The 20,126-nt window shown below is 47.8% G+C and overlaps 10 protein-coding genes across 10 annotated transcripts; 2 read left to right on the top strand and 8 right to left on the bottom strand.

The window, feature by feature from the left end:
- Positions 1–150: 150 nt before the first annotated feature.
- On the bottom strand, positions 151–1,852 carry N7495_005647 (MFS transporter; the record flags this gene model as incomplete). The annotated part of the gene is made up of 2 exons (XM_057208298.1): positions 151–996; positions 1,058–1,852. 2 exons carry the CDS (start codon positions 1,850–1,852, stop codon positions 151–153), a joined length of 1,641 nt encoding a protein of 546 aa, XP_057062072.1.
- Positions 1,853–2,168: 316 nt separating this feature from the next.
- N7495_005646 (uncharacterized protein) lies at positions 2,169–2,990 on the bottom strand (the record flags this gene model as incomplete). The annotated part of the gene is made up of 1 exon (XM_057208297.1): positions 2,169–2,990. The coding sequence occupies one exon, from the start codon at positions 2,988–2,990 to the stop codon at positions 2,169–2,171; it is 822 nt and encodes a 273-aa protein (XP_057062071.1).
- Positions 2,991–3,027: 37 nt separating this feature from the next.
- N7495_005645 (uncharacterized protein) lies at positions 3,028–3,819 on the bottom strand (the record flags this gene model as incomplete). The annotated part of the gene is made up of 1 exon (XM_057208296.1): positions 3,028–3,819. One exon carries the CDS (start codon positions 3,817–3,819, stop codon positions 3,028–3,030), a length of 792 nt encoding a protein of 263 aa, XP_057062070.1.
- A 1,363-nt stretch (positions 3,820–5,182) lies between these two features.
- On the top strand, positions 5,183–5,614 carry N7495_005644 (proteasome regulatory particle lid subunit SEM1; the record flags this gene model as incomplete). Its single annotated transcript, XM_057208295.1, has 3 exons — positions 5,183–5,291; positions 5,356–5,461; positions 5,581–5,614. The coding sequence occupies 3 exons, from the start codon at positions 5,183–5,185 to the stop codon at positions 5,612–5,614; spliced, it is 249 nt and encodes an 82-aa protein (XP_057062069.1).
- An 829-nt stretch (positions 5,615–6,443) lies between these two features.
- On the bottom strand, positions 6,444–7,760 carry pgkA (phosphoglycerate kinase pgkA; the record flags this gene model as incomplete). Its single annotated transcript, XM_057208294.1, is given in 3 exon segments — positions 6,444–6,665; positions 6,677–7,630; positions 7,695–7,760. 3 exon segments carry the CDS (start codon positions 7,758–7,760, stop codon positions 6,444–6,446), a joined length of 1,242 nt encoding a protein of 413 aa, XP_057062068.1.
- Positions 7,761–8,581: 821 nt separating this feature from the next.
- N7495_005642 (Mpv17/PMP22 family protein) lies at positions 8,582–9,655 on the bottom strand (the record flags this gene model as incomplete). The annotated part of the gene is made up of 6 exons (XM_057208293.1): positions 8,582–8,653; positions 8,705–8,871; positions 8,924–9,266; positions 9,342–9,367; positions 9,427–9,517; positions 9,593–9,655. The coding sequence occupies 6 exons, from the start codon at positions 9,653–9,655 to the stop codon at positions 8,582–8,584; spliced, it is 762 nt and encodes a 253-aa protein (XP_057062067.1).
- Positions 9,656–10,277: 622 nt separating this feature from the next.
- On the bottom strand, positions 10,278–12,181 carry N7495_005641 (TRAPP trafficking subunit Trs65 domain-containing protein; the record flags this gene model as incomplete). Its single annotated transcript, XM_057208292.1, has 4 exons — positions 10,278–10,446; positions 10,501–11,611; positions 11,674–11,946; positions 12,007–12,181. 4 exons carry the CDS (start codon positions 12,179–12,181, stop codon positions 10,278–10,280), a joined length of 1,728 nt encoding a protein of 575 aa, XP_057062066.1.
- Positions 12,182–12,359: 178 nt separating this feature from the next.
- Positions 12,360–14,751, top strand: N7495_005640 (snoRNA-splicing protein PRP40; the record flags this gene model as incomplete). Its single annotated transcript, XM_057208291.1, has 3 exons — positions 12,360–12,518; positions 12,566–13,774; positions 13,840–14,751. 3 exons carry the CDS (start codon positions 12,360–12,362, stop codon positions 14,749–14,751), a joined length of 2,280 nt encoding a protein of 759 aa, XP_057062065.1.
- Positions 14,752–15,071: 320 nt separating this feature from the next.
- On the bottom strand, positions 15,072–16,429 carry N7495_005639 (WD40 repeat domain-containing protein; the record flags this gene model as incomplete). The annotated part of the gene is made up of 2 exons (XM_057208290.1): positions 15,072–16,169; positions 16,286–16,429. The coding sequence occupies 2 exons, from the start codon at positions 16,427–16,429 to the stop codon at positions 15,072–15,074; spliced, it is 1,242 nt and encodes a 413-aa protein (XP_057062064.1).
- Positions 16,430–17,543: 1,114 nt separating this feature from the next.
- N7495_005638 (Translation initiation factor RLI1) lies at positions 17,544–19,617 on the bottom strand (the record flags this gene model as incomplete). The annotated part of the gene is made up of 4 exons (XM_057208289.1): positions 17,544–18,898; positions 18,954–19,292; positions 19,461–19,534; positions 19,595–19,617. The coding sequence occupies 4 exons, from the start codon at positions 19,615–19,617 to the stop codon at positions 17,544–17,546; spliced, it is 1,791 nt and encodes a 596-aa protein (XP_057062063.1).
- Positions 19,618–20,126: the final 509 nt, after the last annotated feature.

Here is a 20,126-nt window from a genome sequence, read left to right as displayed (position 1 = left end):
TGCATAACTTTTGAAAATAATGAAAATAATTACAAAGCAAAGGGTATCAAACATCTAAAATCTAAGTCTCGCGAGAAAGAAAAAAAAAAATCAGCCGTATTAAAATAGCAGAGAAGATTAGTATGTGCATCTTATATTAGAAAAAAGATATTACAGCGATTCACGAGACCATTCCCCACGAGCGCGAATTCGTTTACCGTACGTGAAGAATAGGTACGGAATAGGGATGAGAGCCACGGAGATGAAGCCGAGGATACTAGCCGCCCACGGCACACCGAGGTTATGAAACATGGCATTTGTAAACAGCGGGAACGCTCCTGCGAACAGGGAGCGCAGGAAGGTGTTAGCGGCGATAGCACTAGCGGAAGTCTTTTGAAATGTATCGACGAGGTAGTTGAGGGCTGCTTGGAAGATGGTGAAGAAGCCTAATCCCATCATGACGGCTCCGATGATCGGTGCTATCCAGTGAATATTAGGCTGACTCGTCCAGCCAAATAAGAACATTCCCGCGGCGAACATCACTGAACCTAACATCATTGGCGGAAGGCGGGCTTCTGGGACTGGCCGGTTGTTGTTTGCTTTGAAGCGGCTGATGTAGAATTTTTGGTTAGATAGATTAACTGCGGCGCCGATGAAGATGCCGACGAGGTAGGCAAGGAAAGGCAGTGCGCCGACGACTTGGTTCCAGCCGCGAATCTCTTGGAAGACGATTGGGAAGGCTGCTAGACTTAGGTAGAGGATACCGTAGACGAAGGAGGCGTATATGGCGACAAGGAAGCAAATTGGGGTTGCGAGGAGTTGAAAGGGTCGAATGAGGTACTTTTTGCCGAGTTCATTGAGCGTGGCGTCCCATTCTTCATGGCGAGCATGCAGAGCCCAGTTGCCTGTTTCGAAGCGCAACCGTCGTGCCTTGTAGACTAGAAGCTGGGGCGGATAGGACTCATCAACAAAGATGATATCGAGCACGAGGAAGGCCATCATCATAATACCAGTAAGCTGGATACGATTGGGGTCAGAGTTCAGACTTATATTAAAAGAGTGGAAAGAATAAACTCACGTATTCCGTCCATCTCCAGTGCAGGTAGCTCTGAGTTACCGCACCACCAACAATCGGACCCAGAACAGGACCGCCGACCACTGCTAGAGCATAGCCTACTATGGCAGCACCTCGCTGCTCGGGAGACCAAATATCACTGAGTACACCGCCGGTGTTGGTAACAGGGGCCGAGCCAAAAAAGCCAGTAAAGAACCGGGTCAGCATGATAGTCTGCAGGTCCTTCGCAGTCGCAGTACCGAATGACATGATCGCAGCAATGAAATACGGCGCCAAAACAGCCGGTTTGCGACCATATAGCTCGGAAAGCGGAGCCCAAACAAGAGGCCCTACAGCCAGGCCAAACAGGAGCAAGGAAGTTCCCAGCGTTGCGACTTCTGTCGAGACATTGAACTCCTTAGCGACTTGGTCGGTGCCAGTCGAATAGATCGAACTCGCCCATGTCGTTCCCATAGTTGTCATTCCATAGAGGATTGTAGTTACTGCCTTCTTTCTGAACCCCCAATTGATGGGTCGGTATGGATCATCGGGACCATCGAAGTCAACGATGACGTCCGGGCTCGTTCTCGTATGCGATAGAGGGTGGGTAAACTGTGCGGTTTGACCAGGTTCTCGACTGCGAATGCGCGAAACAGCAGATTGCGCTCTTTCAAAAACCGACCGGCCCGAAGTAGATGCAGCAGTTGTCTGTTTCTCTAATGACGCAATGCCGCCATTGGTGACAGACTCATGAGACTGAGATTCGATTTCGTCGTCGGATGCGAGTGACGAAGGGTAATCGTGCTCTGTAGATGCCATGGTTCATGCACACGACATGGATGCAAGGATCCGAGGCTGGGGTAGTAGAAGTGATATAAAAATATTTAGGACTGAAATAAGGGAACTCGGTTAAATTAATACTACTACAACTATTCGGGAATCGTGTCTCTTCCCCGGCCTGATAACGGCCGGGGTTGAAAATCAAGCTTTTTCTTCGGACGTCCGATGGACGGCGCCGAGCCGTCATAGCCGACCTCGGGAAGTTGTAGATTAGATCTATAACGTCTATCATATTCGTTATCCTCATATCAACTACCGATCTATATGAAATATTCTTAAATCACAAGGTAATTCACTAGTGCACACTCTCCCATTTTTTCACAGCCTCAAGAGCAGCCGTCACCTTGAGTCCAATGCGAGCATCCAACTCATAACTATCCCATCGAGCCGCAGTTTCCAAATGCTCCTTGCACTCTTGGACTTGTTTTTGCTCGTCGGGCTTTCCAGATTCGGCCACTATCTGCTCGGTGTTTTGGGACTTCTCTACACCCGACGACCCATGAAGAGGCCGGTAGCTAGGTCGCTCCATCCAAAGATTAGCGGCCATTTCAAAGTGTGCAGCTGGTAGGACCCAGTCGTCCTTCAGATTTCCCTTGAACTGGGATTTGTCATGTTTGAAAACAGTTTTAAGAATCTTTCTAGCCTCTTCGTGCTTGTGAAGCGACCGGAATACGGCAGCCCTCATGAGTTCCAGAGTCGCCTTTTCCTCTGGCCCTTCACGAGACCATGTCTTGTTTTCTTCACTTTCACACCAGGAAAGTCGAGTCAAAGACTCTTCTAGCTGGCTGGTAGTCATGCGACTATGTCCATTCCAGAAGAAAATCATCTCTTCGATCGGATCCACTCCAATGGCATCGACCAAGGAAACATTCCAGTCCTTGGCACGGGCCTCCCACTTGGCGATTTTTCGAGTCACGAACACGTCAAAGGGTAGTTGTCGCGCCATGAACTTCTTCTTTCCTGCAAGGGCAGGGGCTTTCCGAATTAGCTCAGCAGCGATTTTGGCGTGAACCTCTGCTTGTTCAGGATTTGAAGCGATGCACTGGCGATAGAGTCCGACGTGAGATGACCCAGCGATATAGAGGTAGAGTGAGCGAGACCAGGAGTTAAGATCCATACACTGATCCAGAGTCAATTTACTTTTCTTTTCAATTTCACAAGATTTGACAGAAACCACTTACCTCAACAAACGACTCCGAACACACGTTATACTCGTGCAGAAACATAGCATTCAAACTCTTCTCAAAGACGCATAGCGCCTCAACTTGCTTAAGCGGACTCTTGCTGCTATTCGTGAGAAGGTCCAGTGCTCCCTTTAGATCCCTGTTGGCTCCCTTCATGCGAGACTCTTCGAGAAGCCACAGCCGACTGTGGGGGAACCGTGATCGCATCTCCGCCAATAAATCAGCTAGTCGCTCCTGTGGGTAGCCTTCTGAATTGTCCCCATCAGGAGACTGATCGGGCATAATATCGCAGTAACGGACAAACCCATTGTAATAACCCAGTAGGGCTAGTGCAGCTAGGGCACCAATAAGGTTGTGGAACTTGCTGGCCTGCCAGAGCATCTGAAGGCCGCGTTCCTTATCACCACGGAAGCCAATGATGGAAAGGAGCTTGGTGAAAGCGGGGGGCACCATGGAAATAAGCAGGTTCAGGATTCCAAAGCAAAAGTTGGCACCAGAGTGCACAAAGATGTCTATTTCGTTCTTGAAGATCTCAGATTCGGGACCATGATCGATCCCGTTCGATCCGTTGGGTGTAGAGGGCTGTGGAGAAACAGGTTCAGAGGTGACATTCATTGCGATGGACTTGGGGAGGCCTTTTTTCGAGGATATGCTGGACGTTTCCGATAATTTGGAGCTAGTGCTGGCCCTGGGGAGACCGTTCACTCCAGAAAGCGAAAGCTGACTTGGGTTTTTTTGTTGCTCCATGAACTTCTCTTCCATTTTGAGAATTGCATCCATCGTAATATATGCCCTTCGTAGTTTATAAAATGCCTTTATACTTTCAGTTAGACTTTCATTCAATACACCAACCACGGCGCCCATCAGCTGTGCAATCGCCTGACAAAGGGCATATTCAGTACCCGGGCTGTAGATCTCGGAGTGGAAAGCATTGGGTGCATGTGAGTTGTGTTGGGCTCGTTGTTGTTCAATTCCACCGGTAGTCTCGGCGTCATTCAGTCGTTCAGATGCTAGTAAAGTGTGTGAGAAGGGCGATACTTTATCAAGACTCAATTAGACGGACCTTGGCGCATAATTTCCTGTTCAAATCCCAAGGTTGCGCGAAAAAACGCTACCATTCCTTTCCCCAGCTATCAAGAGAATCAACCAGTTGCAACGCCATATGGCTAGGAGTGATTTCTACCTTGTGAAAAGCCGAGTTTCCCTTTGAAAGACCAAGTTCGGCACTATCAACATCATCGTTGAGAATGTAAGTAGCAGCTAGAAAAAGGGTTAGACTTGGGTCCAAGCTTTAGGCACAAATAAAAATACCTTTCATGGCCTCCTCCACTTCCCCGCTCGAAGATACAGTCAGCATAAGATCGAAAGAGCCTCATTTTTCTGTCTATCCCATTTTCCCATTTTTGGATGAGGAATATCCACGGTTATAAGACGGGATGGATCTAGATTGTCGATCAGGGATCTTCACATACAGTTCTGTACCTCCGACAGCGAGTCCAGAGACTGTGTTGAGATATTGGCCTTCTTGCCATATAGCCACGATCCTACTTTCATCATAATGGGCAAGAGTAATCAAGAAACAAATGAAGAAAAAGTCTGAATGGATATATAGGTTCAAGGCTGGCCGAGAGAGAAAGGAGGCGGATTGGGAAGAATGTCCACGGAGTCTCCATATATCGGGCACACAGCGGAGAACAGGAAGAGGAGTGAGAAAGGGGAAGAGGGTAAGAGGGACAGAAAAACAAGATAAAGAACAAAGCTGGATCAGACGGGGCACGGAGTAATCGTGGCTGAGAAGCTGTTCCATGGGCTTCGACTTTGCCGGCTTCTCCGAAAGATTCTTATTTAAGTTGTCGCATAAAAATCAGCCCTTGTTTCATAAAGGATATTAAATCATAGAATGGTTGCCCTAACTCTTGAAGTGTACGATTGTATGCTCTAAGAGACACAAACTCGCGCCAAATCTGCCAAGTCAAACCACTCCGCCTTAAACCTTTTGAAGCTCTCCACCCCCCACCTCTCTCACCTCTTCTCCAATTACCAACCAACTATTTCGTTACATCATTTGTAACAAATCCTCACATCACATCACATCCACACACATTCACACACATCACATCTAATCATGTCGAACTCCACAGCTCAATCCAAGGCCGACCCTTCTGAGGAGCCCCAGCAACAGAAGCCCCAAGTGCTTGAGGAGGATGACGAGTTTGAGGATTTCCCCGTTGAAGGTAAGAAATCCTATGCATTTGTACAATCCAAGATCAAGACCATTCTGATAACCACTCCACACAGACTGGCCCCAGGAAGAGGCCGAGGCAACCAACGGCGGCAACGAGCACCTGTGGGAAGAGAGCTGGGATGACGACGATGCCGCAGAGGACTTTTCCAAGCAGTTGCAGTAAGTTCCTTTCCAGCTTGACCTTCATCTAAAACATCCCTTCACCAATATATCTTCCTTCCCTTCCTACACTTGACACCTGGTTATAGAATTCATATCTGACATCTGGTTGTTTACAGGGAGGAGCTGAAGAAAGTCGAGGCATCACACTAAATTGGAAATTCGAAATCAAATACCCATACAAATACTCCGCATCCACACCTCTCAAGGCTCTAAAACACGAACAATAAAGCTGTCGCGACCGTGGCTGGGAATTCGACAATTGCTCATGTCTTCTTCAATACAATACCCACTTCCTTGAGGTCATCCATATAATCACCTTCTCTATCATGCTATCCCGGTTGGAGATACATTTTACTCTACAATTCCAGCTATGGACATACAGCTTCTATTTCGGGACTTGATGTGAGGTTTCTACTAAGTAGGCGACTTTGTGCACCCGAAATAATGGACTAGTCAAGTCTACGTAGAGAAATAGCTGTTACTCAACGTTGCTTTCGTTTTTCAACGTTCATTTCATCATAGTTGTGATCACGTAGAGAAGAAGCGTGTTTCATACCAAGGTCGTCTTTTATACAGACTCTAGTCACGAACGCTAGTTAACTACGGCGTAGTTAGTTAGGGCGGTATGCTATAAAGTTACTCACGATAGAATGAATATCTACTAGTCATGAAGGAGGTAATAGACACATAGACTTCATGTGAAATAGTTTTGTATGTGTAGGTGCCTTGGGTGTTCCAAGTTTGAATTAGAGCTTTGGTCTCGTGTATCATGTCTAACGAGCAAACGAAGTCTTAGTGAAGGAAAAAAAAAAGCGCCCATAGGGATCGAATTTTGTAATTGAAAAGAAAAGAAGTTACATTATAGTGTCGTGAAAAAGAAAGGTTCCCAGATAGAGATCAGATCCAGATCTAATCATAGGACCCAAAAAGAGCCAGCAAAGAAAACAGCTTGCTCGGAAATTCCCAATATTTATACCATTTAATTGCTGGAGAGAGCAGCGACACCGGGCAACTCCTTACCCTCCAGGAGCTCAAGTGAGGCACCACCACCAGTGGAGACGTGCGACAGCTTGTCCTCAACGCCGTACTTGGCAGCGACGGTGGCGGTGTCACCACCACCGATGATGACAATGGCGCCGCCCTCGGCGGCCTTGACGGCAGCGTCGAGGGTAGCCTCGGTGGCAGCAGCGAAGGGCTTAAGCTCAAAGACACCGGGGGGCCGTTCCAGAGGATGGTCTTAGCCTCGCCAATGACCTTCTTGTACTTCTCGACGGAGAGGGGGCCGACATCCAGACCCATGTAGCCGTCGGGGATACCAGTGGCATCAGTGGCGGCACCAACCTCGGCATCGGCGGAGAACTTATCAGCGGTAACGTAGTCGACGGGGAGGACGATCTCGACGTTGTACTTCTTGGCCTTCTCGACGATGTCACCGACGATCTTGGAACCGGCCTCGTCGAAGAGGGAGTTTCCGATCTTGACGTTCTCAAGAGTCTTCTTGAAGGTGAAGGCCATGCCTCCGGTGATGATCAGGCTGTTAACCTTGGGGAGCAGGTTGTCGATCAGCTGGATCTTGTCGGAGACCTTGGCGCCACCGAGAATGGCGAGGAAAGGACGCTTAGGCTCCTCGAGAGCCTTGGCGAAGTACTCCAGCTCCTTCTTTACGAGGAAACCGGCAGCCTTCTGGGGAAGGTCGACACCGACCATGGAGCTGTGGGCACGGTGGGCAGTGCCAAAGGCGTCGTTGACGTAGATGTCACCGAGGGCAGTGAGGCCCTTGCGGAACTCAGCAACCTTCTCCTTGTCGGCCTTGACCTTCTTGCCCTCGGCATCCTTAGAGCTTCCCTCCTCCTCGGCGTGGAAGCGCAGGTTCTCGAGCAGGATAATCTGGCCACCGGTAGCGCTGTTGACAGTCTCCTCGACCTTAGGGCCGACGCAGTCATCAGTGAAGATGACAGTCTTGCCGAGCTTCTCCTCAAGGATGGGGACGACGGGCTTCAGGCTGTACTTGGCGTTGACCTTTCCATCGGGACGACCCAAGTGAGACATCAGGATGACAGCCTTGGCGCCGTTCTCAATGGCGTACTTGATGGTGGGCAAAGCACCGACGATACGCTGAGGGTTGGTGACATTCTTCTCGGCATCGAGAGGGACGTTGAAGTCAACCTGGAGGATTTAAATGAGCAATTGGGTTTGAAGAAGAGGAAGTTGAAGGAGAATCAGAACATACTCGGATCAGGACACGCTTGTCCTTGAGGTCGACCTCGGTGATGTTGAGCTTGTTGGAGAGAGACATGATTCTGAGTCTGTGATGTCAGTTTCTGCGTATGATTTTCAAAATGGATGAGCAAAGTACCTTGACGGAGATGTGTGAAGGGAAAAAAGAAAGCGGGAAGACCAGCTTAATAAACAAAGAATTGTCAGGAGATAATTTAATATATCAGGAGACTGAATCAAATCAGGTCACGGTGAGGCAGCAGAGAGAGGATTGGAGGGGTAAGGCAATATGGTGGGGCGCCGGTGAGGGTTGTTGTCCCGGATTCAGCATAGCAACGAAACTACTTACCAATGATGTAGTGACCTGGTTTTGCAATCAGAATCAGCTAACTGAATTACTTCGGTATAAATGTTCCCATACAAGGTCTATTCTACATGTCCTATTTCTAATCCACAGCTCAAGACCGGGCTGATACGGGACCTAATGTCAGAGCTTCCTAGAGCGGAACAGCTCGGGTCTCTATAGCCTCGGAGTCGGGGAATTCTGGGGGAGATCGCCCTTAGATACGGTTTCCCACTTGATTGGCTTAGGAATTGTATATCAGCTGTGATGGCGGAACCTACAATGACCCTGACACCATGTGAAATTCGCGAAATTCATATAGCAGCAATTTTAACAACAGCTGGATGGATCAAGACCTAAATATGGAAAAGTCACGAGTATATCTGAATTGATTGATTATGGAAGAATAAAAGACCTTTTGGGAGATGCAAGCTGTTTCTCGAGAATGTTTTTATTCTCAGACAGCTGAAACTAACCGTAACGCCGATGAAATGTGCAAGCTTGAAGCAGGGATTCGGTATCGTTAGCATGACCATCGCTGGAGCAATCGTTTCGAATTAAGACTCCTCAGAGGAGTTAGTGAGAGAAAGGTATGCAGTCCATGCAATACCAATGCAGGATACAAACGGCTGTCATCGTTAGTACTATCCACAGAGCGGGATAACAGGGGAGAAGCTTACAATCTGGAACTGTATTGGAATAACCCGGAAGTTGATGATTTGAACGGCTGGCCAAAGTACGAAGTTGGCTTTCAAGGTTGGTAGATATACGTCGCGGAACTTTTGTGTAAGAGCCCTCTTGCCGCCACCCTCGGCAATCGTCATGTATGTGAAGAAACAGACCAGACCTAGTCGAGAGGTCAGTTAGGCTCGGAAGAGAGACAACGGCAATATACATACCAAATGGCGCAAAGATAAGCTGGTCAAATACCACTCTTTTGACAGCTGGACCAGTGGGATTCATCTTGGTGAGCGGGAAAGCTCTGGACAAGAAACCATACCACTGAAACTGAACTGGGGCCATAAAGAAGCCATATGCCATGAACCTCGTCACTCGCTCGAAATCAAACGGTGATGGGGATTTCTTGGAAGAATCCAGCTCCACAAGAGCTTGCGACTGTTGCTTATTCAAATTTTGAATCTCAATGGAGACTAAGTTGTCATCACTCTCAGCTCGTTGCTGTGAGCGAGATTGAAACGCCGTGATAAGCTGTGCAACTGTATCAGCCACTCCACCAAGCACCTATTATAATTATATCAGTCATCTGGACTGAACTGGGAATATCGATATACCGGGATAGGTTGAGAAAAGGCTTACGGCATTGGTGACCATGGTCGTGAGGACTATTATATGCCACGTTAGAACGTTCGCATTCTCGAGAAGCAGTAGAAATGGTGCTTACTTGGTCTTTCGGCATAGTAGGAATTGAACTTGGCTGCGATTCGAGCTGCTACGGCCATTTCGATGAGGAAAATGATCGTGTGTAGTAGAGGCTAGATCATGGACAGAATCAGTGCGGGTTCGTTGGAATGAAAAGATGACAAGAAAAACAGGATAAGATCACATACCACGCGACCGTAAATATACCGACGGTTCAGTCCATCGAGAAATTTCCGTTTTAAAGCAATCATGATGAGGCGCGGGTATGGCCGTAATCCTAATTATGGAAGGAGAGGGAAGATTTCCGGTAGTCTCGCGCCAGTTATGACGCAAATATCTGGACGGCACAAATTTATGGAAATCAGATTCCCCTGATTTGTGGAAAGCCAATACTTAGGTAGCTGGAATGTGAGAGATGTTCAAAGATGGAATGAGGATGATATATCCGCATCTACCCCAGATTGAAGGGCTCGACTCCGCTCAAACGTTGAATGACTAATGACGTAACTCTAACTAACTAGCTAACGTGTTATTTATCTTATTTACATGGAGCCTTCATATCTACAAATATCGAATATTTAAAACATCTTTGAAGAGTTAGTTTTAGATGTTTGATTCAATGATTTCTTCATTCATGCTGTTAATTCAAAATCTACCTACACATGGATATTGCATGTCTGCTTGAAGTTCTCCAGCACAAGGGCTAAACTTGTCTAGATAGAGTGATACTTAGGGCTAACAGCTAGTTTTTCCATGGGAAGACAGACCTCGGAAGCAGCGACAATTTGGTGGAATTCACTGTCATTGGTATCTATACATTGGTTCTATTTGAAAGACCCATTCATTTCCTTTTTCCTCTTTTGATCAGATCCTCTACGATGCTCTCGGTTGGTCGTCAGCAAGAATATCCGGGAGGTCTCGGATATCAGTCGTTTCATTAGTGGTCACATCAACAAGCCGTACAGCCTCCAAGTGCAGGGAGCCAGTAGCCAGTGGAAGTAGCTTCAATTCAGTAGAATGGCAAATTCCAGGCAGAAGAGGTCTATGAAGATTAATGTCAGATATTATATCATCAACGAAGAAAGCGACAACTCACCCAACTCGAATATCAGTGCTTAAACTAATCAATTCAGCTTCTTGCCCAGCTACGCTCTTCTGTCTCGCGTGCACAACATTGTCGTCAGTTACAGCCTCAGCCACCCAGTCCTTTCGACTCGCGATGGAAGAAGTTGAGGGCCGAGAGACATGACCTCGCGAGTCTACTTGTTTCCGTCGAGGAATGGCAATCAACGCAAATTTTCGAGGAACTTTGGACCGGTTCACGATGAATACATCCCAGGAAAATGGCGTCCCCACTTGAACACGAACTGGCCCAGAGAACGATATCGTAACCCCAACATCCGTAACTGAATATGCTCTTTCACGTAAAGAGCTTCGTGTCGCCTGACCATCGCCTATATTACTAGAAAGCATGGGTAGATTCATTGGACGATTCAGTCTCTGAAGTGCCTGGCTGGGTCCACCGAAAGTAGGATTGAGGGCCATTGAAAAATCAATATTAGTCTTCCATTCCATGACGATTCGTGGATGGCAGTCGTCCGCTAGAAGTAAGGTCGCTGCCAAAGAGATGTCCAGCACACTCATTATAGCGGTAGAGGAGGAATTGGTCTCAGGACCATACTCGGGTGTTATTTTGTAGACGAGGGTCACATCGTCTCTAGGCCGGCAGATCAATGGAAGCTGAAGACCGGGGACATCAGAAAGAGGCTCAATAGTTCCAGTGGATACTTGAAAATTTGCTTTATCGAATGAGACTGTACAGTTCAAAAAGGGAGTCACTTCAAAATCGAGACTTGCAACTGTCGTGGGAAGACCAGAGTAGGAATTTAATCGCGAATAGCGAATTCTTGCGCTAGCGGCAGGAACAACACGAAACGGATGGCCATGTTGTTGCTGTATATTGTAGATTGGGTCTTCGGTGTACGTTGTCGGCACTACTCGTAACAACCTCGACGCAGGAAGGAATGGTTCACGATTTGAAAAGAATTTGTCGCCAGAGAGGGATTGGAGCATATTCGTTGAGGCGGGAATGAGTGGAGGGAGATAAGCATCCTCTATGTCCTCTGGTCGGCAACCTTCTGACGGGTTTAGACTGACAGAAGCCAGGAATAGAAGGGACGGTTGCTGAATGCGGTTTCGAGGACGCTCTTGTTTGGAGTTAGCAAAGAATACATTGACAGCAAGGTTTGTTTTTTCTGGTTAGACTGACTGAGGAAACTCTCGATATTCCAGATAATGTATACATGGTTTCCAGATCCCTCGTCGCCCTCAAACTCATTGATCACTACCAAAGGCTCTTCATTTGTGTCTACAACGCCTGAGAATACAGCTTCTCGGGAAGGTGTAGAGTGGTCTGCAACGGGCTCAGCTGGGTCGACCACAAACACATCTAGTCTGATCTCAAGACGTGGTAAATATTGCTTCAGAATAGCTCCTGAGCAGTTGGAAAGTCGCAGGACGATTCGGACGGGGAGAAATTCATCTAATATGTCGTATGTAAGAGAGAGGTTGGCACTCAATTGGCTTCTTCAGAGCAGCATACCAAAGAAGAGAAGAGATCGTTGGGGAATTGAAGACAGCACCGAGGGAAGATCATCAGCGCCATTCTCCAGCGCCGAGGCCAAGGCTACCTCGAGATCAAGTTCCGGATTATGGGGTATGACAGTGTCTAGAATCGCATGTCGTAAAAATTCACCAGGTACTTCTAAGCCAGGCATTGCGACGAAACTTGTCGCATGCAATCGCAAACAAGCTCGGGAGATTAATGGCGGTACGTAGTTAAGGAGAGGATAGTGATAAGCGGTGTGCAAACATTGCAAACATCTCCAAGTCGCAAGCTTTATCTCCGCAGTTTGCTTTTTCAAATCTTTTCATCGTCACCCTTTTCGCACAACCATGAATTCCACCATCAATCCCATAGCGGCTCCTGTCATCTGGCAGGAGGCACGCACTGCTGAAGGTAGACCTTATTACTACAATGTCGAAACGAAAGTAACTCAGTGGAAGAAGCCCGAAGAGCTTATGACTCCTGCGGAGGTTTGTATCAACACTCTTGTTTTCTTATCCAATCTCCAAACTAATGCTCTCGTCCTCTCTAACAGCGCGCTTCTGCAAACGTTATTGCAGCTTCGCCGTGGAAGGAATATGTACATGAGGATGGGCGCAAATATTGGGTCAACTCAGAAACGAAGGAAAGCACTTGGAAAATGCCCGATGCCTACAAGAATGCGCTCGCAGCAGATTCATCTGCTTCTCTTCCAACATCTTTTGCCGGACGTAATTCTAACCAGACTTATCCCCAAAATCGTGATCGGAACGATTACCACGATCGAGGAGGCTACAACGAGCGCCGTGGTTATGGAGGAGGCCATGACAAGTACGCGATGGTTGCTATTCCAGCCTCAGGGAGTCAATTTGAACCCGAGTATCACACCATAGAAGAGGCCGAAGCTGCTTTTATGAAGATGCTCAAGCGCCACAATGTTGGTCCCGATTGGACCTGGGAGCAAACCGTGCGAGCGACTATTAAAGATCCTCAATACCGTGCCCTTCGAGACCCTTGTGACCGCCAGGCTGCCTTTGATAAATATGCGATTGAGGTTCGCGTTCAGGAAAAGGAACGGGCGAAAGAAAGATTCGCAAAGCTCCGCGCAGACTTTACTGTTATGTTGAAGCGTCATCCTGAAATTAAATATTACAGTCGCTGGAAGACAATCCGTCCCATTCTCGAGGGAGAAACTACATTTCGCACGACTAATGATGAGAGCGAAAGACGCCAACTTTTTGATGAGTATGTTGTTGAGCTTAAGAAAGCTCATGTGGAACTCCAGACAGCCACTCACAAGGCCGCTATGGAAGAGTTGATTGGCATCCTCAACTCGCTCGACCTCGAGCCCTACACGCGCTGGTCGGAAGCCCATGCGGTCATCCAGTCTCATGAAAAGATCCAGACCGATGATAAGTTCAAATCCTTGTCCAAGTCTGACATATTGACCGCATTTGAAAATCATATCAAAATTTTGGAACGCACTTTTAACGATGCCCGTCAAGAGCAGAAGGCAACTCGAGCCCGAAAGGAGCGCCACTGCCGAGAACAGTTCCTTGAGCTCCTGGCAGAATTGAAAAGCCAAGGCAAGATAAAGGCGGGGTCTAAGTGGGTGACTATCCGCCCTTTGATCCAAGATGATCCTAGGTACCAGGGAATTCTTGGCCGGTCCGGCTCCACTCCTATGGATCTGTTTTGGGATGTCGTTGAAGAAGAAGAACGTTCCATTCGTGCTATTCGCAACCACGTTTTGGACGTACTTGATGTAGGTCCTCGAAAGATCCGAATGCCCTTCCTTCTTTCACCTCACCTATTAACAATATATTTCAGGACCACCGACAAAATGTGACCCCAAGCACTACACTTGATGAGTTCAACGTCATTATGGCGTCTGATCGACGTACCTCGACGGTCGACCCAGAGATCCTAACTCTCATTTTCCAGCGCCTCCAGGATAAGGCAATTCGCCGGAGCGAAGAGGAGAAGCACGCCGCTGATCGACATCAGCGCCGCGCCGTCGATGCCCTGCGCTCGCTTATCAAACACCTCGAGCCTCAAGTACGTGTGACTGATACATGGGAGCAAGTTCAGCCCAGACTGGAAAAATACGATGAGTACAAAGCTGTTGAGTCGGATGAACTTCGTCAGTCCGCCTTTGAGAAGGTGATTTCTCGCCTCAAGGAGAAGGACGATGAATTTGAAAAGGAACGTGAGTTCCGAAACCGCCGAGACCATGAACGTAGTGACCGTGACTACCGCAGTACTCGAGGAGAACTCTCCCCTGAGCAAGATGCCTACGAGGCAGACCGTCGGAAGGCTCAGGCCGAGCGCGAACGAACCTATCGCAAAATCACGGAAATCTCATCCCCTACTGATCGCCGTGACGACCGCGATCGTTACCGCCGGGACGTTGATCGCCGTTCCCGAGACCTGGATCGTCGCGAAGACGAGCGCGAACGACTTTATCGCACTCGCGGCGACCCCCGTGGTGGCCGCGATGAACTTGACTATGGTGATACCCGTAGTCACGCTGTTAGCAACGGCGATCGTCGTCGCCGACGTGAGAGTGATGCTAGTGTGGCCAGTCGGTCTGTGAAGCGCTATCGTCGTGATAGCCGTGAGCCAGAGCGTAGCAAGGACCCTCGCAAGGACCGTACTTTAGAGCCTGCTATCATTGAGGAGGTGAAGATCGCCAAGGCTACCCATTCCGGTAGCGAGGAAGGCGAAATTGAGGACGATTGATTTTTCGGCAACGTAACAACACCTAGCACATCTTGGCTCGATGTCTTATATTTTTCTAGGTAGTCTGACTGTAACAACAGTTGTGTATCTTGGCTCGATTCATAGCTTGTAGATATAAACTTCGCCTTCACTTTCACTTTCTACACCTAAGGTCTTACGACTCACTCTTCTGATTCTATGGATTTTCATTTATAAACTTAGTATACATATTAGATCACAACATTAAAGATCAAGCATTGCGTTTATTTCAATGAAGTGACTTCAAGAGGAGGTATGCTAAACAATAATAGTTTAGGCTAGCTATCTGCCATCAATTTTCATTACATGAAGACTCGCAATCGCGAATCTGCACTTCCAGTAGCGACGACACATCGAAGTTCCACTTCACCTGGATCCTCCTTGTCGGAGTGTATTGTGGACGGCGCCCATCCAATACAACTAAAAAAACCTCCACTCACCTCAATTGTTTTCGAAAGTCTTCCTTCTTGCGCAAGATCCCAACAGCGAATGGTCCCATCATCAGCAACACTCAGCAAGAATCTTCCACCAGGATGGAAAACCAAGCCTTTGACCCAGTTGTTGTGGCCAATGAAAGTCTTGATCAAAACACCTCGAGAGTCCCAGAGCTTGATTGTTTTATCTCGACCGGCCGTCACCAGAAACTCGATTGAATTCAAGGCTGTAGGAGATACTCTCATCCCTGTCATCGTTGCTAGATACGAATAACTTGCGTGAGGTGCGTAGGTAGAGCATTCGATGTAGTTTTCATGGCCTAGAAGTGTAGTACGTGCTTCTCCGGTGGTAAGGTCCCATATCGTTGCTGCTTGATCTCGTCCCACTGAAACCAGCGACTGTCCATCAGGAGATGGGCATACATCATAGATCCAGTCAAGATTGGTATTGATTAAATTGGTACATATACCTGTCGATGCATCCCAGATGCGAATGGACGAGTCCCGACTAGCTGATACGAGGATGTTCTCGCCTGGACGTAGGAAGCGAATGCATGAAACAGAGTGATCATGTCCCACCATGGTCCTGATATAAGCATATTCGCTGCTTGGATCCCATATTTTGATCATGAGATCATGTCCGCAGGAAGCTAACAGGGTTCGGTCCTTTTGGCCGCCAAATTCAAGACCTGTGATGGCTCGAGTGTGGCCTTTGAGTGTTTTTTCAAACTCGCCATACTCCCAGCTCCAGATCTTGATGGTGAAGTCATCGGAGCCCGATGCTAGAGAGGGATGCGTTGGATGAAAAGCAACACAATTAATAGCTGCTCGGTGAGATTCAAGCGTATAAGTTGCCTTTCCAGGAAGCCATTTTATCGGGTCTCGCTGTGTTTGTGTCGTTAGATTGCCAAGATTGGATTGCAGTATTGCTTCGAGGTTGGTGATTTTGGATTCTAGACTTATGACCTGGTGATAATCAGTACCATTTTATCAATATGGACTTTCCACACGGAAAGTGGTCTTGAACAGATATATCTCCTGTACGTAGGAGGCTTCAAACGTCGACAATCAGCTCTTCTTACCTTTCTCTGCAATGTTGTAATCACTGTCCATTTCTTCTGAAGAATCTGGGCATACTGCTTGCATGCATCTTCAGTAAAGCTGTCATTCAGTCCAAGCTCATTCCGCAGTGTTGTCGCACTTCGAGGAGCATCGATTAGTGTCATATATCCAATTATCGCCTTGTGTCTAAGATTTGGTTAGCATGGGACTAAGTTGAAGAATTGTGAGGAAAACATCATACAGTTCTTGAGCTTGTTGCTCTGACAGATGATTTCCCATGCTTGTTGATTCCCAAGGTTATGGTGGTAAAATGGTAACCCAGTAGAAGGATGCAGGAACGAGAGACTTCGAAAGAACAAATACCAACAGTTCAAGTGAATGAACGCCTTTCACTTATCGTGGGTAGTTTCAAGGTTGCTTCAGATCTTTTCAATGTGAACGCCTACAACCTTGAAATATATGACAACTATGCAAGGGGAGATCCGACTAATTTAAGTACGCACATAAAATCTAGTGCCTCATACCCGAGAGTGCTCTACAGCTGGCTTATATTGAAGGAAAGATCAAAGGTAGATAGGTTAAAATGTCTTGGAGTGACCTAAGTGACTGAAAATGAAAAATTGGAATTAAGAAAATTTGAACTAAGCATGTACAGGAATTGACCTGATGCGAAGAGGACCTCGTCAAGATTCAGCAATAACAGTCTTCCAGCCCGTATATGGCTGCTTTCTCTGTCACCCTCATTCATCCTCCACTATCGATCATCAAGTCATAGGTGCTTTTTGGGGGGAACAGACCGTCATCCCAACGGCAAAAATAAAGAAACTCCGATCAATAAACCATGCCAATCAAAAATCCCCCCGACCTAAAATTTGGGAATGGACGTTGACATTCACCCGCCAAATTTCAGATGCATATGAACAAAAGCCGGAGAGCCTGGTAAAGTCGATTGCAGGGAATTAAGGAAGAGAAACAATGAAATGATAGAAAAGAACAAATAACTTGAGACCAGTGGCAGAATTGCCGCTTAGTTTCGCGCTTCATAATCAGCCATCATCATCATCGTCATCTTCCTCGTCCTGGGAGCCCTGTTGGTCGTCGGAGCAAGCCCCAACGAGACTGGGCCCAGTGCCCTGAACCGCCGAGGCTCTACAAACGCCCGGAAACGCCATTATTCGCCAGATTCTTCGATGGCCGCGGCGCTGCTTGCGCCGCTTCTCAGAATCTTGACCATCACGGTTGTGATGGCGGCGGTGATGATTGTAAAAGATGCCTTTTTTAGTTCTCTTCCTCCAGGAAGTAGTAGTTGCCAGCCAACTTCTGTTCCTGGTCCATCTGACTCTGGTACTTGTTGATACGGGGGCGGTAGCTGTTGGGGTCACGGCGGAAAGTGACATCCAGGTTCTTCAAGAATTTATTGCAGCCAGTGACCAGAGACTCCGGGGTGTTGGCATGAGCGTCCACGGAGGGCTTACCGTCAAAGACAATGACACGGTCAGCTAGGTAGGTAGCCATGATGAAATCGTGCTCGACGATGAAAGCTGTCTTCTTGGTGTGCATAATGAAACGCTTGATGACACGGGCAGCCACGATACGCTGCTCGGAGTCCAGGTAGGCACTAGGCTCATCGATCAGATAAAGATCAGCAGGCATACCAAGAGCCAGGACAATGGCAACACGCTGCAATTCACCACCAGACAAGTTCTGAACCTCCTGGTCAATGAAGTCATCAAGCTTCAGGGGCTTGTAGACGTCGGTCTGGAACTGAGGCGAGAGGAAAGCAGCCTTGATACGCTTGAAGAACAGCTGACGAACGGTACCCTGGAACTTGGGGGTAATCTTCTGAGGCTTCATGCTAATGTTCATCTTGGGGACGGAAATGAGACCATCGGGCTTCTCAGCACCAGCCAACATACGGCAGAAAGTGGTCTTTCCAGTTCCGTTCTCACCCATCATGACGATAATTTCTGAATCTGTGAATCTGCCAGGATCGATCTTGAGGTGGAAGCCGCCGAGAGTCTTCTCCATAGCAGGGTAGGCGAAAGCACGTGCCTTGTCGGAAATGAAGTCATCACCAGCCTCAGTCAGGCGGAAAGTGAGCGATTCCTCGCGGAAACGAAGGTTCTCAGTGGGGATGTGACCGTCCAAGAAGATGTTGATACCTTCGCGGACCGAAGAGGGCAGGGTGACAACACCGTAGACAGCAGGACGACCATAGAGTACACAAATGAAATCAGAGAGGTAGTCAAGAACTGACAAATCGTGCTCCACGACAATGACATAGTCATCAGGACGAAGGAGGCTGCGGATGGTGCGGGCAGCAGCCAGACGCTGCTTGACATCAAGATAAGACGAAGGCTCGTCAAACATGTAGACATCAGCCTTCTGCACACAAACCAAACCAATAGCGAAACGTTGCAGTTCACCACCAGAAAGGTGATCAATGTCACGATCAGCGACCTGCTTCAGCTCAAGAACGCTCATGATCTCGTCCATAGTGCCCAAAGAATCACGCGCCTTGATAAGGTCCTGTACTCCCTTGACGGGACCCTTGACAGCCCGGGGAATCTGATCGACGTACTGAGGTTTGACCACAGCCTTCAAGTTGTCCTCCAGAACCTTGGTAAAGTAGTCTATCTAGTGTCAGTTTCTCTTTATTCCCAGAAATAATCCATTTGGCAATCTTACTCTGCAGCTCGGATCCACGGAAATACTTCAAGATTTCCTCCCAATCAGGCGGGTTGTCATAACGACCCAAGTTAGGCTTCAGCTTGCCACTCAAGATCTTCAATGCTGTACTCTTGCCGATACCGTTGGTTCCAACAAGACCAAGAACTTGACCGGGACGGGGCATAGGAAGACGATGGAGCTTGAAACTGTTGGCCGAGTATCGATGGGTAACCTGAGTCTCTAGGTTGGTGGGCAAGTTGATAATGTGGATGGCGCCAAAGGGACATTTCTTCGGACAGATACCGCAACCGATACACAAGCTCTCGGAAATGAAGGCAATCTTGGACGCGTTGGTCACTTCAATGCAAAGTTTACCGGATCGCACGACGGGGCACGCCTTCTTGCACTCTTGACGACATTTCTGCTTCAATTAGTCTTTGCTAAACTAGGCGATTTCTTGTCGAGTTTCGTACCTTGGGCTTGCACTGTTCGACGAGGAGAAAACTGCGTTAGCTGGTTACATACAAGGCTTTCCGCGCGCAAAGAATGTTGGCGGGGTAGTTTTGAGACAGACCTTGTCAGAGTTGATGATCGCAATACTATAAACACAAGTGAATTAGAAATGCATGATTTTAGATTCAACCGGTCTCGAGACATACCGAGTAAGCTTCGAGTCGGACATGTTGGTGGATTGGGCTCAAAGGAACCAAAATTTTGTATCAAAGCGGGAACGAAGAACTAGATGCTAAGACTTTCAAGATGGAAAGCTTCCTCGAGTTGGCAAACAGGACACCGTCGCAGCCAAATAGAGTGGGGTGCAGAGGAGCGTTAACTATCTGCGCACGCTGAAACTGGCGGAATCAAAGCGAACAATATCAACTGGTTGAGGGCAGAATTGAACGGACTCTTTCTTGTTGTGGGCTGGAGTGCCTGAGGCAATAACAAATTGACCGCCCATTGTCTAGATTATTCGCCATGATTTTGATTGGCCGATGGCCAATTCTTAGGGCAATCTTTTATCCGAAGTACTACCTCATCACATGACCTATCAAGATGATCAGGTGAAGCGAGTATACTAGTCCTGATTTGGAAAATAGCTTGGTGCCTGAAGTACAAGGAACCGAAGGATCCTTGCAAACCTCCCAAACCAAACCGAATCCCCCAACTCTCTCTTCCCTTCAGTGCCCGTTT

This window comes from Penicillium taxi (genome assembly GCF_028828555.1).
Source record: "Penicillium taxi strain IBT 34144 chromosome Unknown utg000004l_segment0_segment0, whole genome shotgun sequence".
Classification (NCBI taxonomy): domain Eukaryota; kingdom Fungi; phylum Ascomycota; class Eurotiomycetes; order Eurotiales; family Aspergillaceae; genus Penicillium; species Penicillium taxi.
The sequence above is the reverse complement of the archived record's forward strand: the minus strand, read 5'-3'. Positions and strand labels throughout refer to the sequence as shown.